Consider the following 24,231-nt stretch of genomic DNA (forward strand, 5'->3'; position numbering starts at 1 on the left):
TTTCATCTGCTACTATAATTATTGTAAGCATGACATTGCCATTATTAATTGTTGACGTTCTCTTGCGTCAGTCAGGCGGTCTCCCTCACTTTCTGTAATTCAAATAGTCAACGGCATTAAGACGACAATTGCCCTCGTGCCTTAGGAGACGAAATAACCATTCGAAACCTGGGCTTAAATTGCCTGAAGGTGGTGAGCACTTAAGAACTACTTCAAAATTCCTCACTTTATTAAAGACTGATTCCGCAGTTCCCCACCAAGAGAAAAGGAGCCAGTATTAAGAAGGGGAACTTCTTGTTATTGCATTTTCGAGGTTACTTGTCACTTTTTTTAATTGGTAGGTATAACTAAGAGAACTGTCTATAATATTTGCGAGTTTTAGGATGAAGAAAAACATGAAGTGAATTTTCTATTTCATTTATTTTTTTATAATTTACTACAGCTCACCTAAGAGAAGGATATTTAACAGAGGTATTGAGAAGGAGAAAAATGTACAGGTTCAGGACACCGATGAGATAACTATGATATGAACATAATCAAACTGAGCATAAAGTTGGGTCCAGCTTAGAATTTCTAGGCAATTCTTTTTTTATTAGACCGAGCTATAACTGCTCGTTCCAAAGAGTCGATGTTATGCTAGGACGCTTTCCTAACTGAAAGTTTATGGCGGCAAGTCAAAGCTCAAAAACTTTTGAAATTACCGCTCGAAAGCGTTTGCTTGAATCCGTCTCAAAATCAGGCACAAATTGAACGTTTATCTTAAGACTCCTAGCTGGCGTTGTAAACGATAATTGACCGTTCAAGAAACTTATATCACATTTTATCCAGAGACAAGAACCGCTCTTCAGAGTCGAAACCCCGGGTGGATTAATTCTTATGATGAGCTATACGGGGAGGTTCCGCTTGAAAAGAGTACCAAGTTTTTTGAGGGTTATGGAACGATATGGATTCCATGAGTCGAAGTATATGAAAGGGTAGGGAAATTTGTCATTTCGTTATTTAAAAAGGCTTTTAATCACCAGAATAAACACATCTTATGGCTGTGGAAATGACAAGGAAAGTTCCTGTCCTCCTGATTTATTCACATTAAAAATACGCATCAGATACAGCACTTACATACAGAATTCTTTCAAATTTATTTACTGGATATGTTTGATTAGTTAAAGGATATGTTTGCTTCATCTTTGTAGATCACAACTAGTACTGACTTTCCTCTTAACCGTCAGAAACGGCCAAGTCCATCATGGTTGCCCAGAGTGTCACGTGGCTTGTCCTTTACAGCTGCCTTGCTGTGTTTACCATCATCGGCAATTCACTCTCTATAGCAGTGTTTCTTAAGAACTCAAGACTACGACGCATGCGCACGAGCATGCTACTTATCAACCTAGCAGTTGCTGACCTGCTCGTGGGCGCGGTTGCTGTCCCAATGTACATGGTGTTTCAATGGCCTCAAAGCAAACTAGCGCAATCCCCAAGCTTCCACATAAGTTACGACGCTATTGATATACTTACTGGCTTTGCTTCGCTGTTTGGCTTGTCAGTAATAGGACTGGAGCGTGCTTTTTCAGTATTTTGGCCTCACAGGCACAGAACCGCGGGAAAACTACCATATTTCGCAGCTGTTGTCTTGTGCTGGCTCCTTTCATCTCTGCAAGTCCTACTGCGCGTTCTAACACAAAAAAACATCGTGGAATTCAGGATTTTCTTCTACAACATGATGATCGCGCTTTCCCTCGTTCTTGTTGTAATGCTCTCTACTTATACCGCAGTCTGGTATAAAGTGCGGGCTCGTCAAAACGAGCTTCGCAAGCGAAGTAAGCGGAGGTATATTCGAGAATCAGTTGAAAGAGAGCGGAAACTTATTCTAACATTAGCAATAGTTACAGGTGTTTTTTTGATAACTTGGCTTCCTTTTCACGTTCTCAACATCTTCGTGTTTTTTGGCATAAAGTGTCGACCAAACAAACTCTCGGTTTTCCTGAATCTAATACGCGCAGTCAAACTTCTTCATTACAGTAATTCGTTCATGAATCTTATCATCTACAGCTTTAGGTTCCCTGACTTTCGGCGAACTCTTTGTTGTTTTTTTGGAAGGAACTTGCGAGTGCACCCAGTACAATCAAACGTAATTGGAGCGATGAGTTCGCTGAACACGAACAATCAAAGTCCTTTGGAAACGGAAGGAGCAAGTAAGGTTTTTCAATGATTCTTCAAATTCGCCATGCCGGTGTATCCTTCACAGGCGCTTCCAGAGACGAATAACTAAGAAGGGTTTCCAAAAGTCAGAACTGGCCGGCCAGACGATTATCGGGACCCGTCATTTTGACAATGAAATAGGCTTTTCCCAAGAGTTTTTGCTGAAAAATCATCTCCTTCGTACGTACTATTTTAGGATTTGATTGATCGGGCTGGATAGTTTTGATTAAAAGTTAATACTCAAGGTGGGAATGGTTTAGTCGGTCAGTTCTGACAAAAGGAAAGCGTCCTAAAACAAGCGAAGCGCGGGGCATCATGGGAAGAGGAAGGAAGGCGGGCGAAGCTTAAGAGCGAAGCCCCTGTCGCTAACCGTTATCATCGCACCGTACTTTGCGCAAGGTGCCAAGAGAGACGTGTGGGAGTTTGGGTACAAAAAAGTCCAAGGGTACTTTCCATTTTGCCAAAACAAACAGTCCGAAGCCAGTGGAATTATCAAGAGAAAATGGAACGACACTGTTCGATTAAAACAAAAAATCCAATCAGAAGTGATCCATTTGCGTTTCGACCGAAATTTTCATTACTGGTTAGCAAAGTAGGACTGAAAACGATAATTTTTGGGAATGAACGGCACGTTTGTGTCAGATACGACCGACTAGCCAAGGAGAACTACCTAGCGGAAAATTTCTACGTGGAACGAAGCGTTCCATTTATTTCTCGACCAAAATTTCAGAAATTCCGAAAACTTTGGCGTAATAGAAAATACCCGAAGTTTTCGATGATAATATTGTAAATGTTATGTCTTGAAATGAAAGTAAAATTTACATTGGTTGAGGTGGAGGATAGTTCTTTGCGACTTTTTTTATAATTTTGCAGGAAAAACCACAAATATGGCGATTCTCGGAAAACGACATTTCTATAGTCTGGAAACTCTTTCTTTTTATTTGGAACATCAGCAAACACTATTTTTAGGTCTATTTAGACCAAAAATCAACACAGATGAAATTTCAATTTTTGGACTAAACCCATGGATTAACCAACTCTTTTGGAAAAATCACAAATATGGCGACTCTGGGAAAACGACTATTCGGGAAAAACTTAGACCAAAAGCAAACGCAATTTCTAGTGTTTTCTAGGTGCATTTTTACCAAAAACCAAGAAAGATAAAATTTTAATTTGCCATTTAAACTCATATGTTAACCCCTTTGGAAAAATCACAAATATGGTGATTCTTGAAAAACGACATTTTTATAGTCTGGAAACCCTTTCTTTCTATCTAGAACAAAAAGAAACATAACTTCTAGGTCCATTTTTACCAAAAACCTTGAAAAATAAAATTTCAATTTTTCGGCTAAAACTATGGGTTAACCCCTTCAGAAAAATTATGAATACGGCAACTCTGGAAAAACAACATGTTTCTAGTCTGGAAAGGCGCCTTTCTTTCTATTTTGAACGAAACAATCACTATTTCAAGGTCCATTTAGACTAAAAAACAGAGAAAGATAAAATTTCAATTTTTTGGACCAAAACTATGGGTTAACCCCTTTGGAAAAATCACAAATATGGCGACTCTGTAAAATCGACTTCTTTACAGTTTTGAAAGCCCTTTTTCTGTCTAAGGAACACTATTTCTAGGTCTGTTTAGAGGAAGAACAGAGAAAGATAAAATGACAATTTTTTGGAATAAAACCATAAGTTAGCCCCTTTGGACAAATCACAAATATGGCGACCTTGAAAATTGATATTTTTATAGTCTAAAAAGCCTTTCTTTTCATTTAGAACATCAGAAAATACAGTACGGTATAGTACATGCTATTGTCATTGTGTTGGTTTGAAGAACTCTAGGCATAATTTTTTCTGAATATATCATGCACAAACTAACCACACAGACCTAGATAAAAATTGCAAATTTATTTTCTTTCATTCTTAACATCATGTATGTTTTCTACTGCGGTTATTTCTGATCGCGTGGCAGTGACTAGCAATTTTTTTCTTCAATTATCACATCCGCTTTACTTCCAAGTATGTTTCCATATAAAATATACAAGGTAATTACACTTGACTCTTCAAAGTCAATATAAATATTGTCAGATATAAATCTGTGAAAAGAAAATTGAATAAGGAAATAGAGAAAATAATAACAATACAATAAATTGGCGGCCATGAAAAAAGAATAGAATAAGAAAATAACGACAATGTAATCCGTTCAATGCAATAATTATTAAATAATTTGAAATTTGTGGTACACAATACATAATTGTCAGCTATAAATCTGTGAAAAGAGCAAAGATCGAATAAGAAAATAGAAAAAATAATAAAAACACTATAAAATAATAATTGAAATTGGTGGTGAACAATAATATTGTTATGTATAAATCTGTGAAGAGAGTATTGAATAAGAAAATAGAGAAAATTAATCACAACACAATTAAATAACTTGAAATTGGTGGTGAACAATAATATTGTCAGATATAAAACTGTCAAAAAGTATAGAATGAGAAAATAGGGAAAATAATGACAACGCAATTAAATAATATTATGAAATTGCTGATTAACATTGAGGGAGAAGATATGACTTTAATCATCTGGTTTCTTAAGGAGTGTTTCCCGTATGGCCTTCATTGTCAACTCATATTGCTTGTGATCATGGTCTGTCTTAATGCTGTTTTGTTCTTCGTCTTCATCACTATCGTCAGAATCCTGGAACACAAAAAGATATCTCATTGAGTGAAACTTAAATAACTGGGACAACCAATCTGGAAAAGTGACTATGGGCATGCGATGGCTGTTAAGCAGATGTGTCCTATTTTAGTGGCCCAAATTCAATTGTAAAACTTCTCAGCCCGCAAGACTTCCTTTGCTGTAAACGGTTGAGTGATTTAAGACCATTGGTCATCTAATAAAAAACCTAAGTTAATTGGTAACAGTGACTATTATTTGACATCCTGTGCATAGGATTCATCATCAGCATCGAAGATAGTGGTTTGTGTTTGTAATACTGAATGAAATGAGTTTGCTCATGTACACATTACAGAGTTGATCTATCTGACCCCAGGGGTCGGGCAGGGAGGTACTCAACAAAGTTTTATATGGGCAGGCCCACCCCTCCCTGAGGTTGGACCCCTAATCCTTTTATATACCAACTGTGACAGAAAAGGCATTCCTTTCGAAAACCTTCTATTGATAAGTTTAAATTTATTGTACCCCATTCACATGCATACTTTAGAACTTTGTATCCCTTTTTACTGCTGTAGATGATGCATAAATAAATGAATAAATCACAAGAACTTAAAATGAATCGGTTAGCCCCCCCTTTAAGCCTTCTTTCAGATCAAAATGGAAAAATTCCCTACCCTTCATATACTTCAACCTACCAATCTAGACAATGGATTTGAGAGTGAGTTATATCACGAGCAGATCATTACTCATCTAAGGAAGTAATAGGTAAGTAAATCAAATTCACTGCGAGGCTGGTAAATATATGTCATTACTGATGTGCTATCAGCTTGTTTGTTTGTTTGTTTTCTTTTTTTCACATGTAAACTGTTCATTTGGCAAGTGCATCCTTACAAAAAAAGACTCAGCTGAGTTTATAGCTGTCTTGACTCATTCTCTGCAATATCCTTTTACATTCAACAAAGCTATAATATTACACTTAACCTGAAAATTGAACTTTTCTTGAAGATTTCGGAATCTTCTTGTTTCCAAAATTTTCTTCAACTGCTCCTGATAAAAACAAGACAAAAAAAAATTTTAAAAAGACAATTTTTTTAAACAGACACAACAAATAAAAGTATTCTACACCTTATTCCAAAGAATCAGCAAACTTATTTCAAGAGTAGATAGGAAATCAGAAAATTTATTTTAAGAGTAGGTAGGTTCAAACCTTTCACAGTTTCACAAATTTATGTTAGTTGTTTCTTTAAGATTATTGGGCCTTAATGCCTTGATTTAATCTCAAATTCTTTAGTAATATTGTCTACCTTCTCCAACTGTAATCATCACATTTACTAACAAATTTGCTAACTCGGTCAATACAGTGGTGTGGTGGCCACTAGAGCAAATATGTTTTCATACTATTGTTGTATTTGATGGTTGTGGCAAAACAATGCCTCATGTACATATTTGTCGTATAGCCCCCTATTCCAATTCCATTCTGTGGTCCCTAAACTGTCATACACAAATAACACCATAAACAATAATAATAATAATAATAATAATAATAATAATAATAATAATAATAATAATAATATTAATATTAATAACACCATAAATCTAGCATCCGACATGAACACTGACAATGATAGAACTGTACAATCAGAGTAAAATCACTGGGTAACAATGTACTGGACATTGCACTAGTAATAGGAGATCAAAAGGTTACCGTCTGTGAACTCAGAAAATTAGCTATTTTTAGTACCTAAAAACAACACAATTTTCTTCGTAAACTGAATACTACACATAAATGACACTGAGACACTGATTGTTTGGCAAGGCAGGTACATGCAGGGTAACCCTCTTACTAGGGTAACCCTACCACTCAGGTAGGGTTACCCTAGCACTAGAGTAACCCTACCTGCCTTGTAAACACGTCATGTAAAAAACGAAAAAATGTGCGAGTGCTAGGGTGACCCTCCTAGCAAGAGGGTGACCCTCCCTCCTTGTAAACGGGGCCTAAGGGCCATAGAGATATCCAAATAACATTTATTTCAGTGTCGACAATTAGCTTTTAGCTGAATACCTTGACACTTTAATAAAGTTTATGTATGTATGTATGTATGTATGTATGTATGTATACGCATCGGAGCGCCAATCCCCGAAGACCTGGATAATCGGGGATAACCGGGGTGGGGAAATGTTTGTGCATTATTTGACTGGAATGATTTGCCCTCGTGGAGGCAATTTGTCAGCATATTTGTGAAAAATGTCAAATCCCCACCCCATGCCCTGCCTCCCCGGCCCCCTAGCCGGCTACACATATCGATAGCTGCATAAAGAACAAAAGATCGATGCTCCGATTGTCACAAACAGAGGATGGTCTGCTTGTTATCAACAGTCAAAATCTGCAAACAAATCAATCTATGAAGTTAAATCGGTAATCGTTAACAACACACCTGAGTATGAAGATATGGAAACTGAGATGAAGGACATTCCAGAGGTTTTGAAGAAGAACGGCTGACAGTATTTTCGTGTTCCTTTTCAATGTTTTTTATACGTTTCGTTGAAGTGACCTTGAATTTGTGACAAGATGGTTAGTTCGCGCGGGTGACTTGCACTTAAAACACAAAAAATTACCTACTAGTATTTCTTACCATGGGGATCTGTCGAACATCGCTCGAATGCTTTTCTGTTAAGTCAGAATTCGTTCCAGAATCTTCTTCCGCCTCCAATTGCCTCTTATTGCTATATCGAAGATCAAACTCACCGTTCATTATCTCACCGCTTCAGCTTCCTGCGACGTCAATATCCTTTCCCTCAAAAAGGACTGGGAACCACCAGACAAGAGCCTGTGCCAATAATGGATAACAATAGCCTGCCAACATTTGCCAACATTGGCCTCAGGAAAACCCCAGCAAATCCTGTGACGTAACGGGAAACATGTCTCTTCTAGAAAGAGTTAGTCACTTCTTTGACAAATACAGGCAAAACGATGGAAAAGGAGAGCATATTTTAAAGTTATTAAGACAGAACATTTCCTCCTCTTTTAAGAAGTCTTCTATAGGTAAGTGAACGTAACTAATTGAGCTTAAAATTGCCCGGTGTTTTTAAGCACCGGTCATCATCACATGTTCATAGCATGCATAATACGACTTTCGTCTAACGTTTTTAACTTTACATTTTTTGGTTATTGCAGTGAAGTATACGAAGTATCAAGAAGTTCCGGAAGATGAATTCAGTGGTTGGTTGAGCCTGCTCTTTGAGGAACATGGTTTAGAGCGGTTAACGACAGAGCAAACAGAAGATATTAGACAGCAATTCTGTGTTTGCTTGGTCAGTAGTGCGAGAAATTTCGAGTTCTTAAGCTTTAGAGCTAAGTTTGTCAAGATCGCTGTATATTAGCCAAGTTCCCTTTTGGCTGTTTTTCGTCTCGGTCCATAGAAAAACTTAAAACAGAACGAGGCCAAAGTGCAGCCATCTTGAACGAACAAGCTTGGTTAATTTTGCATATCTCAAACGTTATCTCTTAGGTAAGCGCACAAAAATTACGCCAGTACAAACAACCTCTCACAAGCCTTTGATGATAATTTGCATTTATATACTTTGAGTACGTACAAAATACATGCTAGCAAATTAAATCAATCGTGTAGGCAATACACTGTTGACATATTCTCACAAAATTATTTACCCTGTTGATACACATAACCTCTTTGACATTTTGAAGTGCAAACATTAATATTATCTTCCTCTATTAATTAGAAAGGTACAAATTTATTTTTAGTCTTGTGGAGTGTTGTAGGGTTCTGTATACATATGGGTCTTAAAAATATTTACGGTATACAGTATATATCTTTGCTTCCCATTGAAGAAAGTTTGTTTAATATTATACTCCCCCCCCCCCCCCCCACCATCAACTCTCAGTAGTCCTGTTTTCTCAAGAACATACATTCTCCAGTTAGCTTCTTTACACTCACATGACACAGGGTTGTCAGGATGTTTTGAAGTAGACGGCTGAGTTGTCAAAGTAAGCGGCCAGTCCAGGGATGTTTTTTAAAAAAAATGCCATCCATAAAGAAATGCTAAGCTAACCTGAGATCAGGCTCTATTTTCGTTTCGCTTTGAAAATTACATTTCGGCGGGCAAGGCGAAACCAATTTCAGCGGTGGCCATTAGAGAGAATGTATGAGAACCGCTCAAATTGGGCCTGATCTCAGGTTAATTCTAAGCAGAGTAGATGGCCGATACTAACCAAGTTGGCAGCGATTTTCACCGGCAGCCAGCTACTTTTGACATCCCTGATGACACCTGCCAGTGAAACTGTTTCCTTGCCAGTAGTCTGTGAGTGATATCAGAGGAAAACATTTCACTATTTGCTTCTAGCAAAACATTGTCCTCTTCTTTGTTTTAATCCATTTAATTATTTGCAGGTGTGATTAAGGTGTCAATAGTGTGTTTACATTATACTGTTAATTTGTTTCAGAAAAGAATTGAGGAGAGTTCTTGTGTAGCCTTGTGGGAATATTGGTTAAGACCAGTGAGTATAAAGCTGTTTTTCATAGTGTTATAAACTGCACTTCAATTTATAAACTAAGGAACAGGAAAGGATTGTCCCCTCAGACTAAAACATGAGATCTCCACTATGGTGATAACTGCATTAACCCCTGCACTTCAAAGTGATTTGTTGCTATTTGTCAAAGTATATGAGAAGCTTTTTAATTCATTATTGCAACACTTCATTGTGAATTACATTGCATACCTATACACTGTACACTGTGAAAGGTTTGAACTCAGGAGTTATTTCAAAAGTAGGTTGAGTTTGATCGTCTGGGTGAGCGTAGTCCTGAATAGGACTGTTGTTGTTGACAGTGACTGATGTTTTGGCAACCTGTGCGATAGTCATTTTCAGAGTCAAAGTGAGTTGTATTCAATGATTCAACTCATTTTGACTCTGAAGATGACTACCACACAGGTTGTCGAAACGTCAGTCACTGTCAACAACAACAGTCCTATTGAGGACTACGCTCACCCGGACGATCAAACTCAACCTACTTTTGAACACTGTACACTATTATCATGATGCATTATGATTTATTATTTGCATACACAAACAATAAAAAAATAGTGGCATAAACCTATAGAGCCATGTAAATGTAACAAACTGTGGAATTACTGATCAAAGAATTGTCAAATGAATGGTGATAAACAGTCAAAAAAAAAGAATTAGGAAAATACATGTATGGGAGAACTCTTCCTTCACTGCTCACAATGGTTCTATGGGCATAGACTTTGTGTTCGTCCTTTGTAGGTTCTCAACCCTATATCAGCTCTGCTTATTGTTGATGTACAAAATGACTTCATTAGTGGGTCTCTTGCCTTAAAAAACTGCCCTGCTGGTGAAGATGGTGAAGAAGTTGTATCAGTCATACAAGAGCTGCTGTCAAAAAAGATGTTTAGTGTTGTCGCCTACTCTTTTGATTGGCATCCATCAGATCATTGCTCCTTTGTTGACAATGTGTCCTTGTACCCGCTGCATTCCTCTAGTCAAGTGACAGCTGAGAAAGCCAAGGTCTTCGATGTTGTGGTTTATGACAAAATCCCCATCATTGATCAAGTGTTGTGGCCTAGGCACTGTGTAATGAACAGCTGGGGTGCTGAACTTCACAAAGATCTCACAGTAAGAAAAATAAAACTATTGGTGACCTAGATGTACCTAATCGAATGGCCTTCAGGGGCTAGTACATATTTATCTTAAGTGGGGGCCTAAGTTTGTTACCCTTTTTGAAAGAAAGAAGTTTTTTTAGTGAGGATGCTTTCCAAAAGTCAAAACTTGGTGGCCATACAGTTCATTTAGAAAAATGAAATAGGCATTGTTAAGAGTTTTCTCTTAAAAACCCATCAACCCTTTGGAATTATTTGATCTGGCAGAACAGTTTTGATAAAAAGTGAAATTCTCATTAAAATAGGAACAGATAATTTGGCTGGCCCGCGGTTCTGACAAATGGAAAGTGCTCTTAGTTAATTTGGAGTAGCTACTGAGAGCTTTGACTAGAGCTCTGATAAGCAACTTCATGCCCTTTAGGCAGACTGATTTTCGTACATTCAATCCTCTACTAGCCTGCAGTGCAGGTGTTTTCTTTGGGCGCACAAATGTTTTTACTATTTCTACTCTCCCCAGTCTTCCACTGTCATAAAATCAAAGATGACGGCTACAATAATATGAACACGAACAAGGTTTCGCCCACACAAAATACACCTGCACTGCAGGCTAATCCTCTACTTAGAACAGCCACCATTCCACAATGGCTCTCTTCTTGTTGTCCTGGTCTACCAATTTTTAGGCTTTAAACTCTAAAGAGTGTGGTTTTATGGTGGTTTAAATAACTGAAAAAAATACAAAAAGTATCAATGGAAAAAGTTTCTGGACAGCGCACCTTGCCATCCAGCATTTTTTTCCATTTAAACCCTTACAATTTTGTGAGCAATGAAATCTCCCTTTTAAGTCGCTGGTATTTTCTAAGTTGTGTTGGTGTTTTATTGCATAACCATAACAACCAGTCTTCTCTACAATGACTGCCTACTTTTGTCCCTGAAGGTGGCCATTGTGCAAGTCAGGTTCTGCCGTACTGAGTTAATTTTTTATCTATCCCAGCTAGTCATCCTAAAGGTGCCATGGTATTCAGGAGCATAGCGTCCATATATGCACACCGCCTATGCGTACAGCTAAAATCTGGACAAAAGATACCTTTTATTTCCTAAAAGCATTTTTATCGTTAAATTGCAATGACTGATAACTTTTTCAAGTTATATTGGTGTCTTTACCCATCTGAAGGGTAGACTTCTCGCCCTTGAAACCTCCTTGATGGCATCACTGTTTTACCCACTGATAGCACAAGAGATAAGAGATAGGTAAAATAAACAACTAAATACGGCACTTTACTTCGTATTTTTTTTGCTAAAAATGTCCATTTCAGAGACCCTAAATTTAAACATTTTCTGGGGGAGCATGCCCCCAAGCCCCCTAGTTTGAGCCACCTTCAGCCCCCTTATATTTTCTTTCCTCACATACACCTTCAAACTCTCAGGCAATGCCCCTGGCCATGGCATACAAAGCTCCCCAAAAATAGTTTACTGATATAAGAATCTTTTATAGCCTCCTTCAGATAAGGACATCACAGTCAAAAAGGGAAAAAATCCTGAAGTGGACTGTTACTCAGCATTTTGGAATAACGGCGACTGTACACAAACATCTTTATTTGTTGACCTTTTAAAACGTGGAGTGACAGATCTTTATGTGTGTGGATTGGCTTTTGATGTGTGTGTGAAAGAAACATCCATAGATGCTGTTGGACAAGGCTTCAAGACTCATGTCATTGTGGATGCTTGTAGGGGTGTTGCACCTGAAGGAATTGCAAAAACAAAAGAAGAATTTGTAAAGAATGGAATAGTTTTACTAGAATCGGAGAAGGTAAGGGAAATTCAAAACTTTTCTTGTGTGTGTGTTGATACACCCAATGAGTGCACTAAAGGATTGATAAGATAATTAGCCTTGTCATGTGGTCTCTCAGGAGGCAAGCAGATGATAGAAGCGTCCCCTTCAAGCAGTCATGGTCCACTATTGTATTGTTTATTGTAAACAACAAATTAATTTAAAACTTGTTATGTATGTGATCATAATTGTTTGCTTGAACGATAACAACTGGAGATATCCTTAAATGTTATAAGTAGTGGTGCCAAACTTGTTCCTTATAATTTTTTGCTTGATATCCAACAATATTGGTGGCTTTCTGATGATCAAATTACATTGATTTTATCCCATCAATCCTTACATGCGTAGAAAGGTGAAGGGTATCCTGATAAGGTAGACCTATAATTTTGGTTTATAGCTCTTATGGTGTTCGTCACTACATTATTTTCTGCTCTAGAATAACAAAAATTGAATGAAGGGATTAGGGACCTCTTTTCATCTGGCCTAGTCAGTTTAGTGTTATTGTTTTTTGGGGGGGAGGAAAATGCTTTTCCTGTTTAGGGTCCTTTAGAGTTGTCACTAAGATTTCAAGGTGCCAGTTATAAGAAGTTCCTTTGGTTTATTTCGTCTTTGTCTCAGATGATTGAATTACAGTGTGACCACTCCGACTGGGGCACTTGGAAGGAGATTATCCAATCACAACATTCTCAAATTTTTTTGGCAAATGGACCAATAAAATTCAAGGTTCAACTATGCAACCATTGAAAACTTTAAACTGTTTGAACTTACCTGACCTCTCAGGAAAGAGCACTCAAATTCATGAATGCTATTGGTCTATTTGCAAAAAACCTTAAGAATCTTTTGTTTTCAAAAAACGTTGTGATTGGATAATCTTCTTCCAAGTGCCCTGTTTCGAGAAGTGGCACTGTAAAAGTAAATATATTATAACAAAAATAATAATCTGCCAGCGACCTTAATTTTGTTGTTGTTCTTGTTTATACTTTTCCTACCACAGGTGAAAGATGCATTGAGAGATAAGAAAGAAATAATGTGATGTATTGTTTTTCTGGAAATGACACAGCAGTACAGTGTAGCCATTTTTGTCAAAAAAGAGGCATAAACTATTCTAAATTATCTAAATGTTGTTTCAAAAATTGTGTTGAAACATAATGAATTTTATCTAAGTATATTGCACATACATTTTTAACATAATAATATTATATTTTTGTGAAGTCATTTGTATGTGATTAACCAGCCAAATTCAGTCTTGGATGTAAATTAATCACAGTGAAGTGGCTTCAAGCAGTTGGGTTATTTTTGTTAGTGCCCTTCTTCTTCAATACAAGTAGTTCTCCATTTGTAGGAAAATTTCGCAGGTGGTAAATTTTGTAATTTTTCAGTTTTATTTATGATCTGAAAAATAATACAGTGAAACCTGTATTAAGCGGACACCCTCAGGGAAAGCTGTGGTGTCCGCTTAATACAGGGTGTCTGCCTAATACAGGTTTCAATAGATAACGACATATGAATGTCAAATGCCATTCAAATGAACAGTGGAAAGAGACTATGACGATATACGTTTGAATGAATTTCTTTATCAAAGTGGACCAATTAATCATGGTACCTTAAACATAGATTGCAACTCAAATGTGACGAAATCAGATGAGTGAAAAAAGCTCTATGCAAACAAAACGAAATAGAAAACAATACTGCACTGGGAAACTAATCAAATAAGTTCGTCAAGTCACGTTTTTTAATGTAAAAATTGAAAAATTTGTGGGTGACAATTCGAGGCAATCTTTAGCATTTCTGGTGTCTGGCATGTTGTGTGGTGGAATTTAATTACGAGTGTCCGTTTAATACAGGTTGGCAACAATAGAAATAACCATTTCAGGTACTTTTTAGGTGTCCACATCTGCTTAACTCACTGTATTGAGCATAACTTCCTGCAAAGACATTTATTCGGAGGTTGCAATTCCTTTTACGTATATTATAGAATAGAGAAAGTGACTCTGAGGTTTAAGTGAAACACTGTCATAGTTTGTGCCTTTTAACCATACAAGTGTGAGTAAAATGTTTGGTGTTTGTGTAATGCAATGTCAGAAAAACATTGCTGTATAATTACAATGATGTGAGGAAATAAGATTGATAATTGATTGATTGGTGAAATAAATGATAACTTTATGCATTCCTGTCCTCTGGTTTTCTGTATTCAAGTTTCAGCGTGGCAAATATCTCTTCTTCTGAGTTCGCTTCAAGGAGACATGGAGGCTGAAAAGAAGAGAAGCCATATTATATGTAAGGGGGGTTTGCTTCTAATGAAACTGTAGGGCTACCTTGGTGGGTTAGCCTACAGAACAAGCGTTACGATTTTTCATGTTTTTTCGCATAAACATAGTTGCCAGAATTTTCAGAGCAAAGGGAGAAATTTTGAGGATGCTAGCATACAACAAACCGTAAAACTAACTGGCGCCTGCCATGCAGGGGCAAATGATCAAGGCCAACATAAAGCAGGGGGTGAAGCACAAGACCTGAAATGGGGGAAGGTTATTGTTTCATGCTCCACACCTGCTTCGCACTTACATTTGCTCACCTGAAAAACCCCTCCCAAAAACACCTGTTCTACATGCTATTGTGGGAAAGTAAAAAACAAGTTTGGTTGATAAAATACATTGGCCACTGTGAGAAAATTCAGAGGCTGAAATTTACAGTACTAGCTCTTTGTCAGAGTGAATCACTTTAGTGAATCAGGAAGCATCTGACTTTTCTCTATGGACTTGTACATGTATAGTCAAAAGAATATGATTATTGGTAGTGCAGCATAGTGACATCTATGATCCCCTGTTCTTAAGAATACAAGAACTTACCACTTGGTTATGATCCCACATTCCATGGTTCGATAACTTGATTTTCAATATTTTCCAGGCATAGTCCCTTATTGAGCGGTTAAATTGCTAGACAAGAAAAACAGGTGCATAATTACTGACAGTTACATCATCCATCATAATACATCACTAATTCAAGTCCTAAAAATTGTTGAAAAATAACCACAGATGTTAACGCAAAAATTGATCAGACAACAAGTCAATTTGGTGCCTCAAGTTTTTTAAAGAGGAGACCACTTTAAGGGTGACATAACAGTTTATTATTGACAGAAGCTGGTGTACACACCTTAGAACCTGTCCATCCTAGCAAAGAAAATGGGAATTGACTGGGTGGAGTCACAATCAGGTCAACTCTTCTAACTGCTCTTCCACCCCTTCCCTCTTGGAAGTCATCAGTGCACGACCCTCCATTTCTTGTTGAACCTGTTGGTGAATCACTCTCTGATGATGCCAATGCCGTTGTTGTCAGTTGAAACATACAGAAGCAGTGGTCAAGATTATCCATGTGGCCCACCGTGTGTCTAAGCAAGGGAGAAAATATCACTGACCAAGCCCATTAATGTGATTTTCTTCCTTTTAAACACTCCTGGCCATTCAGGGGACAATTTATTGTCTAGGTTTGTATATTATATACCGGTAGTTTTTTTAGGTTATTGTTTTCGATTAGTTTGCTTTTATATTTGAACATTATACATATTTTGCTTCAGCATTTTATGTAGATTAGTCTGGAGGAGATAGCAACGAAGAAAAAAATTAAAATTATTATTTTTCCCAAATAAAATAGATAATTTAACTTACTGACAGAAAAATAAACTAAGTTATGCTTCATAAGAGAGAGAGACCTTAATATTTATTCGTATCAGGGTTAGGAAGCCCATTCAGACGCCTTTAGCACTGCTATCAATTGGGGCCTTGATGATATTTTGCTTTAATAAATTTTTGGCCATTAAGACCCCCCCCCCCCCCCCCCCACTACTTCCCCTTACAGAGTTTATAGTGTTTTGTCTCGATGTACATGGGTCTCTGGTTTTTTTTAACATTGGTCTCTTTTTAATATCTCTCTTTTACAATCCTCAAAACAAAGTACGGAAAAACAAATATGCTGACCAGTAGAGCACCAAAAAGTTGTTAGTAATACAGTTAGTAACTGTTGAAGCACAATGGTTACATTACCAAACAATATTGAAATCCATTTCATATTTGTTTGATAATGTAGTTATGTCACGTTGATGTCACTATCCCATTAGGTGGGAGGATATCTTGTCAAGGCTTTCAAATTGAAGTCTTTATTTGTTGCAACATACTTTTGGCTTCCACCAAGAGTTGAATTCCGACCAGCCATTAAGTCCTTGTGAACCATGTGACCCTAACAAGGAAAAAAAAAACATTAATAATTTTTATTTTGTTAACAAACAAATGCTCAAAAAGTGTTTTAGTTGTAAAAAACCTTTGAATCCCTCTAATTTGGCTTTGATTTATTGTTTCTTTATCTCCTTACCAGCTTATCAAGCCTTTCAACAAGCTTTACTAGCAATCCTTCAACTCGGTGGACATCTTTATGGGTGATCAAAATGTCCACATCGTGTCCTGATGGTTTCCCTCTAGAAAAGATTGGGACAGAAACAAACTATTGATCGAGCTTAAACATTATTTATTTTAAAACAACTGGGCAACATCCCACATACTCACTGGTTGAGAGTTATCATCTAATTGTCCATGGAAATAAATTTTAAAAAAAATGGCACAATTTTTTTCTTGTCTCTTGCATGTGATTTTTGAAGAATAAACTTTGGCAGAAATATGGATGTCCAAAGCTTTTAATGTTATAATATTGTAAAATGAAAAAAGACAATTTTCCATTGTCTAAACTCTTACAGGCCATAGAAATGAAATCAAAAAGTTCAAAACTGTAATGTATTTGTTGACTTTTTGCTGTAGAAGTCAAATATTATACTTTTTACCAAAGAATTAAGTAAGAGAAATGTGTACATTGTATGGTCACCTGCGGTACCCTCCAACTAGTTCCACTGTGCAGTTTGGCTGGATACTGTTTAACTATGAAATGAAAAATTCTAAAATAATATATAAATACTTGAAAAAATTATTGACTTGCCTTTTAGTCTAATAAAAAAAGTATTACTCTCTGTCATGGGTGATGTGATAACATAATGACAGTCAAATATACGGGGTATAGAATTGTGAATCTGAGACTTTGCAAGACTCCGAGACCCCATGCAGTATGTGGTTTCAAAATACATGGCCAAGACGTAAAAATTCAAGACTCCGAAAAGTAAAATCACCCAAGAATGAGACTTTGAGACCTGTCAACAAATGCTTCAAACATTTTAAGATCGGGCTAATATTCCGAGACCCATGTTTTTCAAGGGACCATTCTCTGCCCCAAATATGGTGTCATGAAATCATATGATGAAGATGATGTTTAACTGACCTCTCTCGCCACAATGTTTTTAATACCAATAGCTTCTTCTCTTGGAACAGGTTGAATTAAATCATCATAATACTTCAAACCTATAAGATAATATTAATCTGTACTTTAATCAAGCATCAAAACCGAAAGCAAGAGCATGTTGGCACAGTTGAAACCCCAAGATGGGACATAATTAGAGTAACAAAAAAGCTGCAGCAACAAACTCAATCCTGCAAAAGTATAAGCCCCAACCCCCCACCGTTTTTCCAGGGAAGAAAGTTAATAAGCCCCTCTCCTCTATTAAGTCCCCCTCCTCTCCCCATTATTATTCTTCACTAATAAATTTTATTAGTGATTAGACTATATTTTATAATAAATCACAACTGGAAGTTTGGATTGTTTTTGATCCTCAGCAGCATGACCTCCAACTTCTTGTTACTAAGGTTTTCTACTTTGTATTCTAGTTCTTTATGAAGAACTGACACCATCGTGATTGCTAAATCAAATAAGCCCCCCCTCCCCCTGCCCCCTTCAAATGTGTTTAAAATAAATAAGCCCTCCAGGGGACTTAATAGAGGATTTACAGTAAAACAAAATAATTCACTCAAATTAATAGTTAATTATTAAGGCCACTTTCAAGTTGGGCTATACATGATTTAAGCCTCTTTTCCAAAATGAGGGCAAATGCATTATCTCTAATACGAAACAATAATATTATTCAAATAACACTCATTTTCACTAGACAAGTTTTTCCACTTGGCCTCATTTTAAAAGTAAGTGTTTTGGGAACTTCAAGGTTTATCATGATCATGATGATGATAAGCCTCTTGTTAAGGTCAATGGTTTAATTCTTGATGCAAGTATACTGTATAAGATGTGTTTCTTTTGCAAAAAAATATTTTTTTAAGACTGGTAACCAAAACTTTTGGCAGACAACTGCAGATTAGAAAATGACATCTCAAAAAAGAATCAAACTTACATTCTCATGACTGTAATGAAACTGAACCACAGTATTGTTATTTAGAATAACAAAAATAATTTACCCATTGTCTGCTGTTCTGTGAGTTTCATTCCATTTTTCACAGCTTGAATGATGTCAAACATGTTTCGATGACCCTTTTCATACCACTTTCGAGCTGTAGCAGGTCCACATCCATATATAGATGAGAATATCTAAAAGCAGAATATTTTTTAGAATCCACTAGTTAATAAGCTCTTTGTTCAATGATATAATAATAATATTTTGCCACTCAAAAGTTTACTGCCTTATGGTAAAGTGAATTATCAATACAGTACAGGCCCACTTCATAAACAACCAGTGATCAGCAATTAACATAGGTTCATTTAATAATGGGATGATAAACTTTAATGGCAAGATGTTGTACCTGCAAGGTCTTGCTGACAAGATGCTCACATTGCAATCTGTCGATGTTTCTGGCAAGAAGTTGAATGTTCAAGATCTTACTGGCAAGATATTGAAACTTTATATGATCCTACTGGCAAGATTTTGGTGATAACAAACTGTGTGGCTTATTGAGTCACCGACTGGTTTAAAACATGACCTTAAGTATCTAAGTGAATCTCAACTGTCTGGCTGGAAAAATGACTGTCTGGCCTATTTATTAACAATTTATTAAGGCAAGCTCTGCCCAGGATTAACATTAATATCTGAAAACAAACCTCCATTGACTTAAAGAAGTCACTGGATAGGATGTCTTGAACTTCTACGGATGACCCATTTTCTAGAATATCCTGTTTTGACATGGGCAAAATAAAATGTTTCACAATATTACAAGCCTGATTCCATTAATTTTGAGAAAGAAAAATGGAAAACCAGAGAAAGACCAACAGGAAAATTAATCATTTGTACAGCCATATATGATTTAAGCACACTAACCCACTTGCCTGAATGACTTTTTTACTGTGATTTCCTACACTGCTCAGGTTCGCTGCTTCTTCAATTCTACTGATCTGCCTGAAACAGAGCTGACAATAAAACTGACTCTCCCAAAATTATATATACCTTGAAAATTCAATTTACTATTTTCTTTGTTGCCAAAAAATTTTTTTCGTTTCTCTTTTTCTGCAAGCCTGTTGTCACTTCTCTGCACCCTAACCTGGGGATATAACTAGACCTTCAGCACCACATGGACTGAATCGGATAAGATAAATGGATTACAACTGGATGCAAAGAAATAGGATGGCTTGACACAAGGCATACCGAAAGCCTCAAAGACATCTCATTCTGGTTTGAATGCACCATAAGGATTGACCCTAAATATTAATAACTCCAAAAAAACTGCTGTTATTTTGCAGATGGCATAATATCTGTAACATTAAGTTGGCACGCTTCCACTCAACAACTTATAGCTCCCTTTTTGCTTTAGAAACAGCTGCATTGCTTGAATAAAAGGATCTATACTATTTGTAAATAATTGAGTAACATACTTTGGATAAGACTTGAGTGCACAAGCCGCTCTTCTGAAGGCAAGTGCTCTAGAATTTCTCTGTCCACTGTCAACATACACGGCATGGCGTTCCAGAATTTCAAGTGCATCCTTGACCAGAAAATTAAAAACTTTGGTTAAGCCAGATTATTCAATCAGAAATTTTGTTCTATCATATAATATTATATATTTAATCATAACTATAACAAAATTCTTAAATCTGATTGGCTGTCAACTGCCCTGATTTCAGCCTTAATAGGACAGTTAAATAGGACAGTACACATCATGCCTAAGTAATTGGACAGTACGCGCCATCACGTGCGCGCTTAAATGGCTTTTTTTTTTTTCACTGTTAGCAAAAACATCTCTTGCGTTTTGATTAAAAAAAGAGCCTAATATATCACAAATTTTGTTAAAGTTATGATTAATTGGTAACAGAACTTCTTGTCGTCCAATTCGGTCTGTAATCATACTCGTGATTAAACAAATCAGACTCCCGCTACGCGGAATTGGACTCCACTCAGTCCTGTTACCATTACATATTACTTTATCATAATTATTGATCTCTTAAATTATATAACTTACAGTGAACTTGGTATTGTGGTGATTTAGTGGTGTTCCTCTTTGGCACACAAACTTTGTGTCCTAAAAAGCAAAAAAGTTTACAAAAAGGGATCCACATTTAAATAACTAGAAAGAATTGTAATCATTGTTCACGGCAATCACTTGATTTTAATTACTCTTAATATACATATCTGCACATTATGCATGATTGTATACATACAACTGAGATTCAAATGCAAAAAAATACAAGAATTAAATTATAAAACAACCTCTATTAGTTAACTAATTGTACTTTGTCAATGAATTTAACGACAATAAATACATTTTTACTTACAAATTCCTCACCTGATACTCACAAGATTCACCATCTTTGCTTGCATCCTTGTTTTCCAAATCTGCTCTTTAATTATAAGTTATACAAACAAAGTTAAACAATAATATTAAAGATCAATGACTTTTTAAAGGTTTCAAACTTGTATAATTTATCTTTCCCTTCATCCCTTACCTTAAAGTTTCTTCTTTTGATGTAGCTGTGGTAGATCCTTGTACTCTAACTTTATCAGTAACATCCACTATTTTTCCTGCTGTTGTGCAGTCAGTCAGCCCTGGTGAATTGCACAAAAAGCAATAATAAATACCACTGAAGGTGTGGCGAATGGTAAAATTCGAGACTTGCCGAGACGCCGAGATCCTAGTTAGAAATCCGAGCCCAAGACTCTTTGGTAAAAAGTTTCGAGAGTCAGAAAAAGTAAAAACAAACCATGCAAAAACAAGATTTCGAGACTTGTCAAAAACGCTTCCGAGATTTTGAGATCCTGCCAAAATTTCCCGAGACCCATGTTTTTCGAGGTACCATTTGCCACCCCTCACTGAGTCAAGCCTCTTCAGAAGGGCAGATCAAGGATTTGACCTTGATGGAAAAAGGTGAGGGGGGAATAAGACAGTTGGCATCTGAAAGTAGTTTTACAGCTGTGTTGAAGAATGGGAATCTGGAGTAAGAAGGGTGTTGCAAGGGCATCCTAGGAACCCCACCCCCCTGGATTTCCCCCAGTATTTGTAAAGGTGGATTTTTCCTGCTTCGCAAATTTTTATGTGTGTTACTGAAACAGAGGCAATGTATGAAAGGTCGTTAGTAAACATAAAAGTTTCAAGCGAGGTTCAACTTTAAGGTTTACTCATAACCTTTCATACACTGCCTCTATTAATCCATGTTGGGTAATATTTACTACATAATACATTATATACTACATTATATCACACACACAACTAGAGAAACAATGATATCCTGCATTGCAGGCATATTTTTGGGTGAGTGAAAGCTACTTGTTTATGTTCGTAATGCGCTGGCCGCCATCTTTGATTTTATGACTGAGGAAGATTAGAGAGAGTAGAAATATCATCCCTTGGGGTAGGTGTTAGGGTGAAAGAAGGGGATGCAGACAAGGATGGAGACTTCTCTCTTCCCACCCCTCCCCCTTTTCCTTGACTTGCCTCAACATCTCTGCTTTTTTGAGTATTCAATATGGCAGTTTTGACATGTTGATTTTGAGAACAAAAAATCATGCACCCAATGAAAAGCATCCAATGCAGGCCTAAACAATGATGAAGCAATATTAAATAAAAATTAATAGTTATAGTTTATATTAAGAACAGTACAAAATAGAGTACTCACAATCGACAGTAAGTATTTCTACATTTTCTGCAGGTTGCCTGGTGAAAATAGATAACCCTGCTTAATTCTACTGCCAATAAATAGTGACAAGACCATTCAACAGTTCTATTTTTCAAACAGTACCAGGAACAAATGACCACTTCTCCCCACCAACACATAAATTCATCAAGGACTTGAAAATCTGAATGATTTGGACTGTCAACAAAAGAATGTGGAGCAATTAATTGGGGTGGAAAATATACAAGCATATACTTTGTCATTCCACCATATCATAAGCAGAAACAAATCAGTTTGTTTTCTTATTGGTTAAATATTATAACATAATTTGTCTAGGCAAGGTTCTTATTAAGTGCTGCCAACGGCGAAAACACAGGCTCCATTGAGTTTTACCCAACTATACTTTTGGGGAATAAAGGGTAAAGTGAGGTTACTGAAAGCCTCAACATGCCTACAACACTTGCAAACAGCACTCGATTACAGTCCAAGCTGCCTACTTTACATCATAGCTGTCTACTTTAAAACTTAATGAGAATCCTGATGGGTTATTCATTTGGTTTTTTTTCAGTCGTTTGTGTTGCTGATTGGTGATTTAACAATTTTTAACATGAACAACACTGCATAAAACTATATCCTAAGGAGATTAATTTATTTCATACCATTCTAATGCAGAGAAAGCCTTCTCCCTGGAATCATAACTTGTCACAACATGAGTCACCAAGTTGCTACAAAGAAATAAAAAATGCTGCTTATCCAGTGATGAAATAATCAAAAAAGGGATATAATAAAAGGGGAAGTTTTCTATGCCTGTGTGATCCATGCTCACTGGGGGTGGAAGGGGGAGGGGGGCGGCAAGGGAAGTAAGAGTACTCTCCCAAATAATTAAATGGTGGTGTACTTTGTGTTTTTAGGACTCACCATGTTACCTAGAATAGGGTATCATACACATGAAAACTTACAAATAGTTTAGTAAACAAACTATCACAGGAAAATGTTGCAGCTCATGTGCTGTCTGATCTAGAACAGGGTATTCATATTATGCGTACTTTAAGAGTGGCCAGCATCTACAATTGAATTTTTTTCTCTTATAATGATCCCTGTATCAATTATCTATTGTGCCCCTTACCCTTACCCCTCCTGCCCCTCAGCTCACCAGGGCAGCTAGCTGGTACTGATCCTGTTTGTTGAAGCACGATCTCCAAACTCCGAGCCCTTTTCGCATAGCTTAAGCAGTGGCTTATCGAAAGATATCATACAGCCGTTAATAGTGTAAGTTTTGACTGATCAACATTGTAAGCTTATGAGATAACCTTATTTGCAAATTTTACCTGAACTTCTCTGTTATTGGAAATCCCTTCCTTTGCGCAAGATTGTTCAACACCTGGAGCCTTGCTTTTGGAATCTTTTTAGGGATGATATAAATAAGCATCTCTCTGGATTCTATCATTTCAGTTTGATCAGGAAAAATTTCCAATCGGTCCTCCTCTAACTTTCGCTTCTTGGAAGCCATTTTGCTCCTCATTGAGTCGTTTCCAGTGCCCGCGCTATCAGGGCGCCCCTCGATTAAGCGCCGGGGCGCTTATTTAATTTTCCCTGCCTAATAGGAGCGGCGCTTATTTCAACTTTCGGTAAAACAATGAGGGGAATACAGAGACAATTAAGTGAGGCGCGCACTCAGTACACAATTTAGTAAAAAAATATGCACACCTCGTTTACTACAATAGAACTTTAGAACTCACGAGTTGGTCGAGTCGAGGTCTCATTTCTCAAGCGATGGGCAAGTACTTCATGGCTGACTGTCGCGTATATGGCATTCAGCCATGAAGTACTTGCCAAGTGATGTCAAGCGCCGTAACAAAGGTGGCGCCTTAGTTTGTTAGCGGTAGCCGTTAGAGAGAATGTATGAGAACCGCTCAAATTGG

General features: G+C 36.9%; 4 protein-coding genes across 5 annotated transcripts; 2 read left to right on the forward strand and 2 right to left on the reverse strand.

Annotated features, from left to right (window-relative positions):
• Positions 1 to 150: 150 nt before the first annotated feature.
• Positions 151 to 3,257, forward strand: LOC140948233 (adenosine receptor A2a-like). The gene is made up of 2 exons (XM_073397455.1): positions 151 to 337; positions 1,191 to 3,257. Exon 2 carries the CDS (start codon positions 1,244 to 1,246, stop codon positions 2,204 to 2,206), a length of 963 nt encoding a protein of 320 aa, XP_073253556.1. The 5' UTR covers positions 151 to 337; positions 1,191 to 1,243; the 3' UTR covers positions 2,207 to 3,257.
• Positions 3,258 to 4,103: 846 nt separating this feature from the next.
• LOC140947658 (uncharacterized) lies at positions 4,104 to 7,667 on the reverse strand. 2 transcript variants are annotated; one of them, XM_073396823.1, is made up of 4 exons: positions 7,506 to 7,666; positions 7,308 to 7,424; positions 5,854 to 5,919; positions 4,106 to 4,893 (listed from the first exon to the last, which is right to left on the reverse strand). In XM_073396823.1, the coding sequence occupies exons 1-4, from the start codon at positions 7,623 to 7,625 to the stop codon at positions 4,771 to 4,773; spliced, it is 426 nt and encodes a 141-aa protein (XP_073252924.1). In that variant the 5' UTR covers positions 7,626 to 7,666; the 3' UTR covers positions 4,106 to 4,770. The 2 variants fall into 2 exon arrangements, with proteins under 2 accessions (XP_073252925.1, XP_073252924.1); XM_073396824.1 differs by lacking the exon at positions 7,308 to 7,424 and having other exon boundaries at positions 4,104 to 4,893; positions 7,506 to 7,667.
• A 103-nt stretch (positions 7,668 to 7,770) lies between these two features.
• On the forward strand, positions 7,771 to 13,370 carry LOC140948099 (nicotinamidase-like). The gene is made up of 6 exons (XM_073397324.1): positions 7,771 to 7,915; positions 8,048 to 8,184; positions 9,332 to 9,385; positions 10,157 to 10,525; positions 12,002 to 12,316; positions 13,332 to 13,370. The coding sequence occupies exons 1-6, from the start codon at positions 7,792 to 7,794 to the stop codon at positions 13,368 to 13,370; spliced, it is 1,038 nt and encodes a 345-aa protein (XP_073253425.1). The 5' UTR covers positions 7,771 to 7,791.
• A 281-nt stretch (positions 13,371 to 13,651) lies between these two features.
• LOC140947657 (DNA-directed DNA/RNA polymerase mu-like) lies at positions 13,652 to 23,819 on the reverse strand. The gene is made up of 17 exons (XM_073396822.1): positions 23,638 to 23,819; positions 22,969 to 23,034; positions 22,313 to 22,350; positions 21,146 to 21,245; positions 20,986 to 21,040; positions 20,662 to 20,721; positions 20,078 to 20,187; positions 19,535 to 19,604; positions 19,310 to 19,381; positions 18,673 to 18,802; positions 17,651 to 17,730; positions 17,204 to 17,256; positions 16,700 to 16,802; positions 16,506 to 16,567; positions 15,488 to 15,722; positions 15,184 to 15,270; positions 13,652 to 14,587 (listed from the first exon to the last, which is right to left on the reverse strand). Exons 1-17 carry the CDS (start codon positions 23,817 to 23,819, stop codon positions 14,498 to 14,500), a joined length of 1,593 nt encoding a protein of 530 aa, XP_073252923.1. The 3' UTR covers positions 13,652 to 14,497.
• Between the last annotated feature and the right edge of the window lie 412 nt (positions 23,820 to 24,231).

This window comes from Porites lutea, chromosome 9, assembly GCF_958299795.1.
Source record: "Porites lutea chromosome 9, jaPorLute2.1, whole genome shotgun sequence".
NCBI lineage: Eukaryota > Metazoa > Cnidaria > Anthozoa > Scleractinia > Poritidae > Porites > Porites lutea.

What these genes read in the sequence shown, in the direction of transcription:
- LOC140948233 (XM_073397455.1), top strand. Translation starts at nt 1,244, where the DNA reads ATGGTTGCCCAGAGTGTCACGTGGCTTGTCCTTTACAGCTGCCTTGCT.
- LOC140947658 (XM_073396823.1), bottom strand. Translation starts at nt 7,625, where the DNA reads ATGAACGGTGAGTTTGATCTTCGATATAGCAATAAGAGGCAATTGGAG. An exon ending in TTCCATATCTTCATACTCAG is followed by an intron (nt 5,920 to 7,307) that starts GTGTGTTGTTAA and finishes TGTTTTTATCAG; the next exon opens with GAGCAGTTGAAGAAAATTTT. An exon ending in AAGAAAAGTTCAATTTTCAG is followed by an intron (nt 4,894 to 5,853) that starts GTTAAGTGTAAT and finishes TTTGTGTTCCAG; the next exon opens with GATTCTGACGATAGTGATGA.
- LOC140948099 (XM_073397324.1), top strand. Translation starts at nt 7,792, where the DNA reads ATGTCTCTTCTAGAAAGAGTTAGTCACTTCTTTGACAAATACAGGCAA. An exon ending in TTTTAAGAAGTCTTCTATAG is followed by an intron (nt 7,916 to 8,047) that starts GTAAGTGAACGT and finishes TGGTTATTGCAG; the next exon opens with TGAAGTATACGAAGTATCAA. An exon ending in AACTTCACAAAGATCTCACA is followed by an intron (nt 10,526 to 12,001) that starts GTAAGAAAAATA and finishes AATCTTTTATAG; the next exon opens with CCTCCTTCAGATAAGGACAT.
- LOC140947657 (XM_073396822.1), bottom strand. Translation starts at nt 23,819, where the DNA reads ATGGCTTCCAAGAAGCGAAAGTTAGAGGAGGACCGATTGGAAATTTTT. An exon ending in CCAATAACAGAGAAGTTCAG is followed by an intron (nt 23,035 to 23,637) that starts GTAAAATTTGCA and finishes ATTTCTTTGTAG; the next exon opens with CAACTTGGTGACTCATGTTG. An exon ending in AGAAATACTTACTGTCGATT is followed by an intron (nt 21,246 to 22,312) that starts GTGAGTACTCTA and finishes GCAATTCACCAG; the next exon opens with GGCTGACTGACTGCACAACA.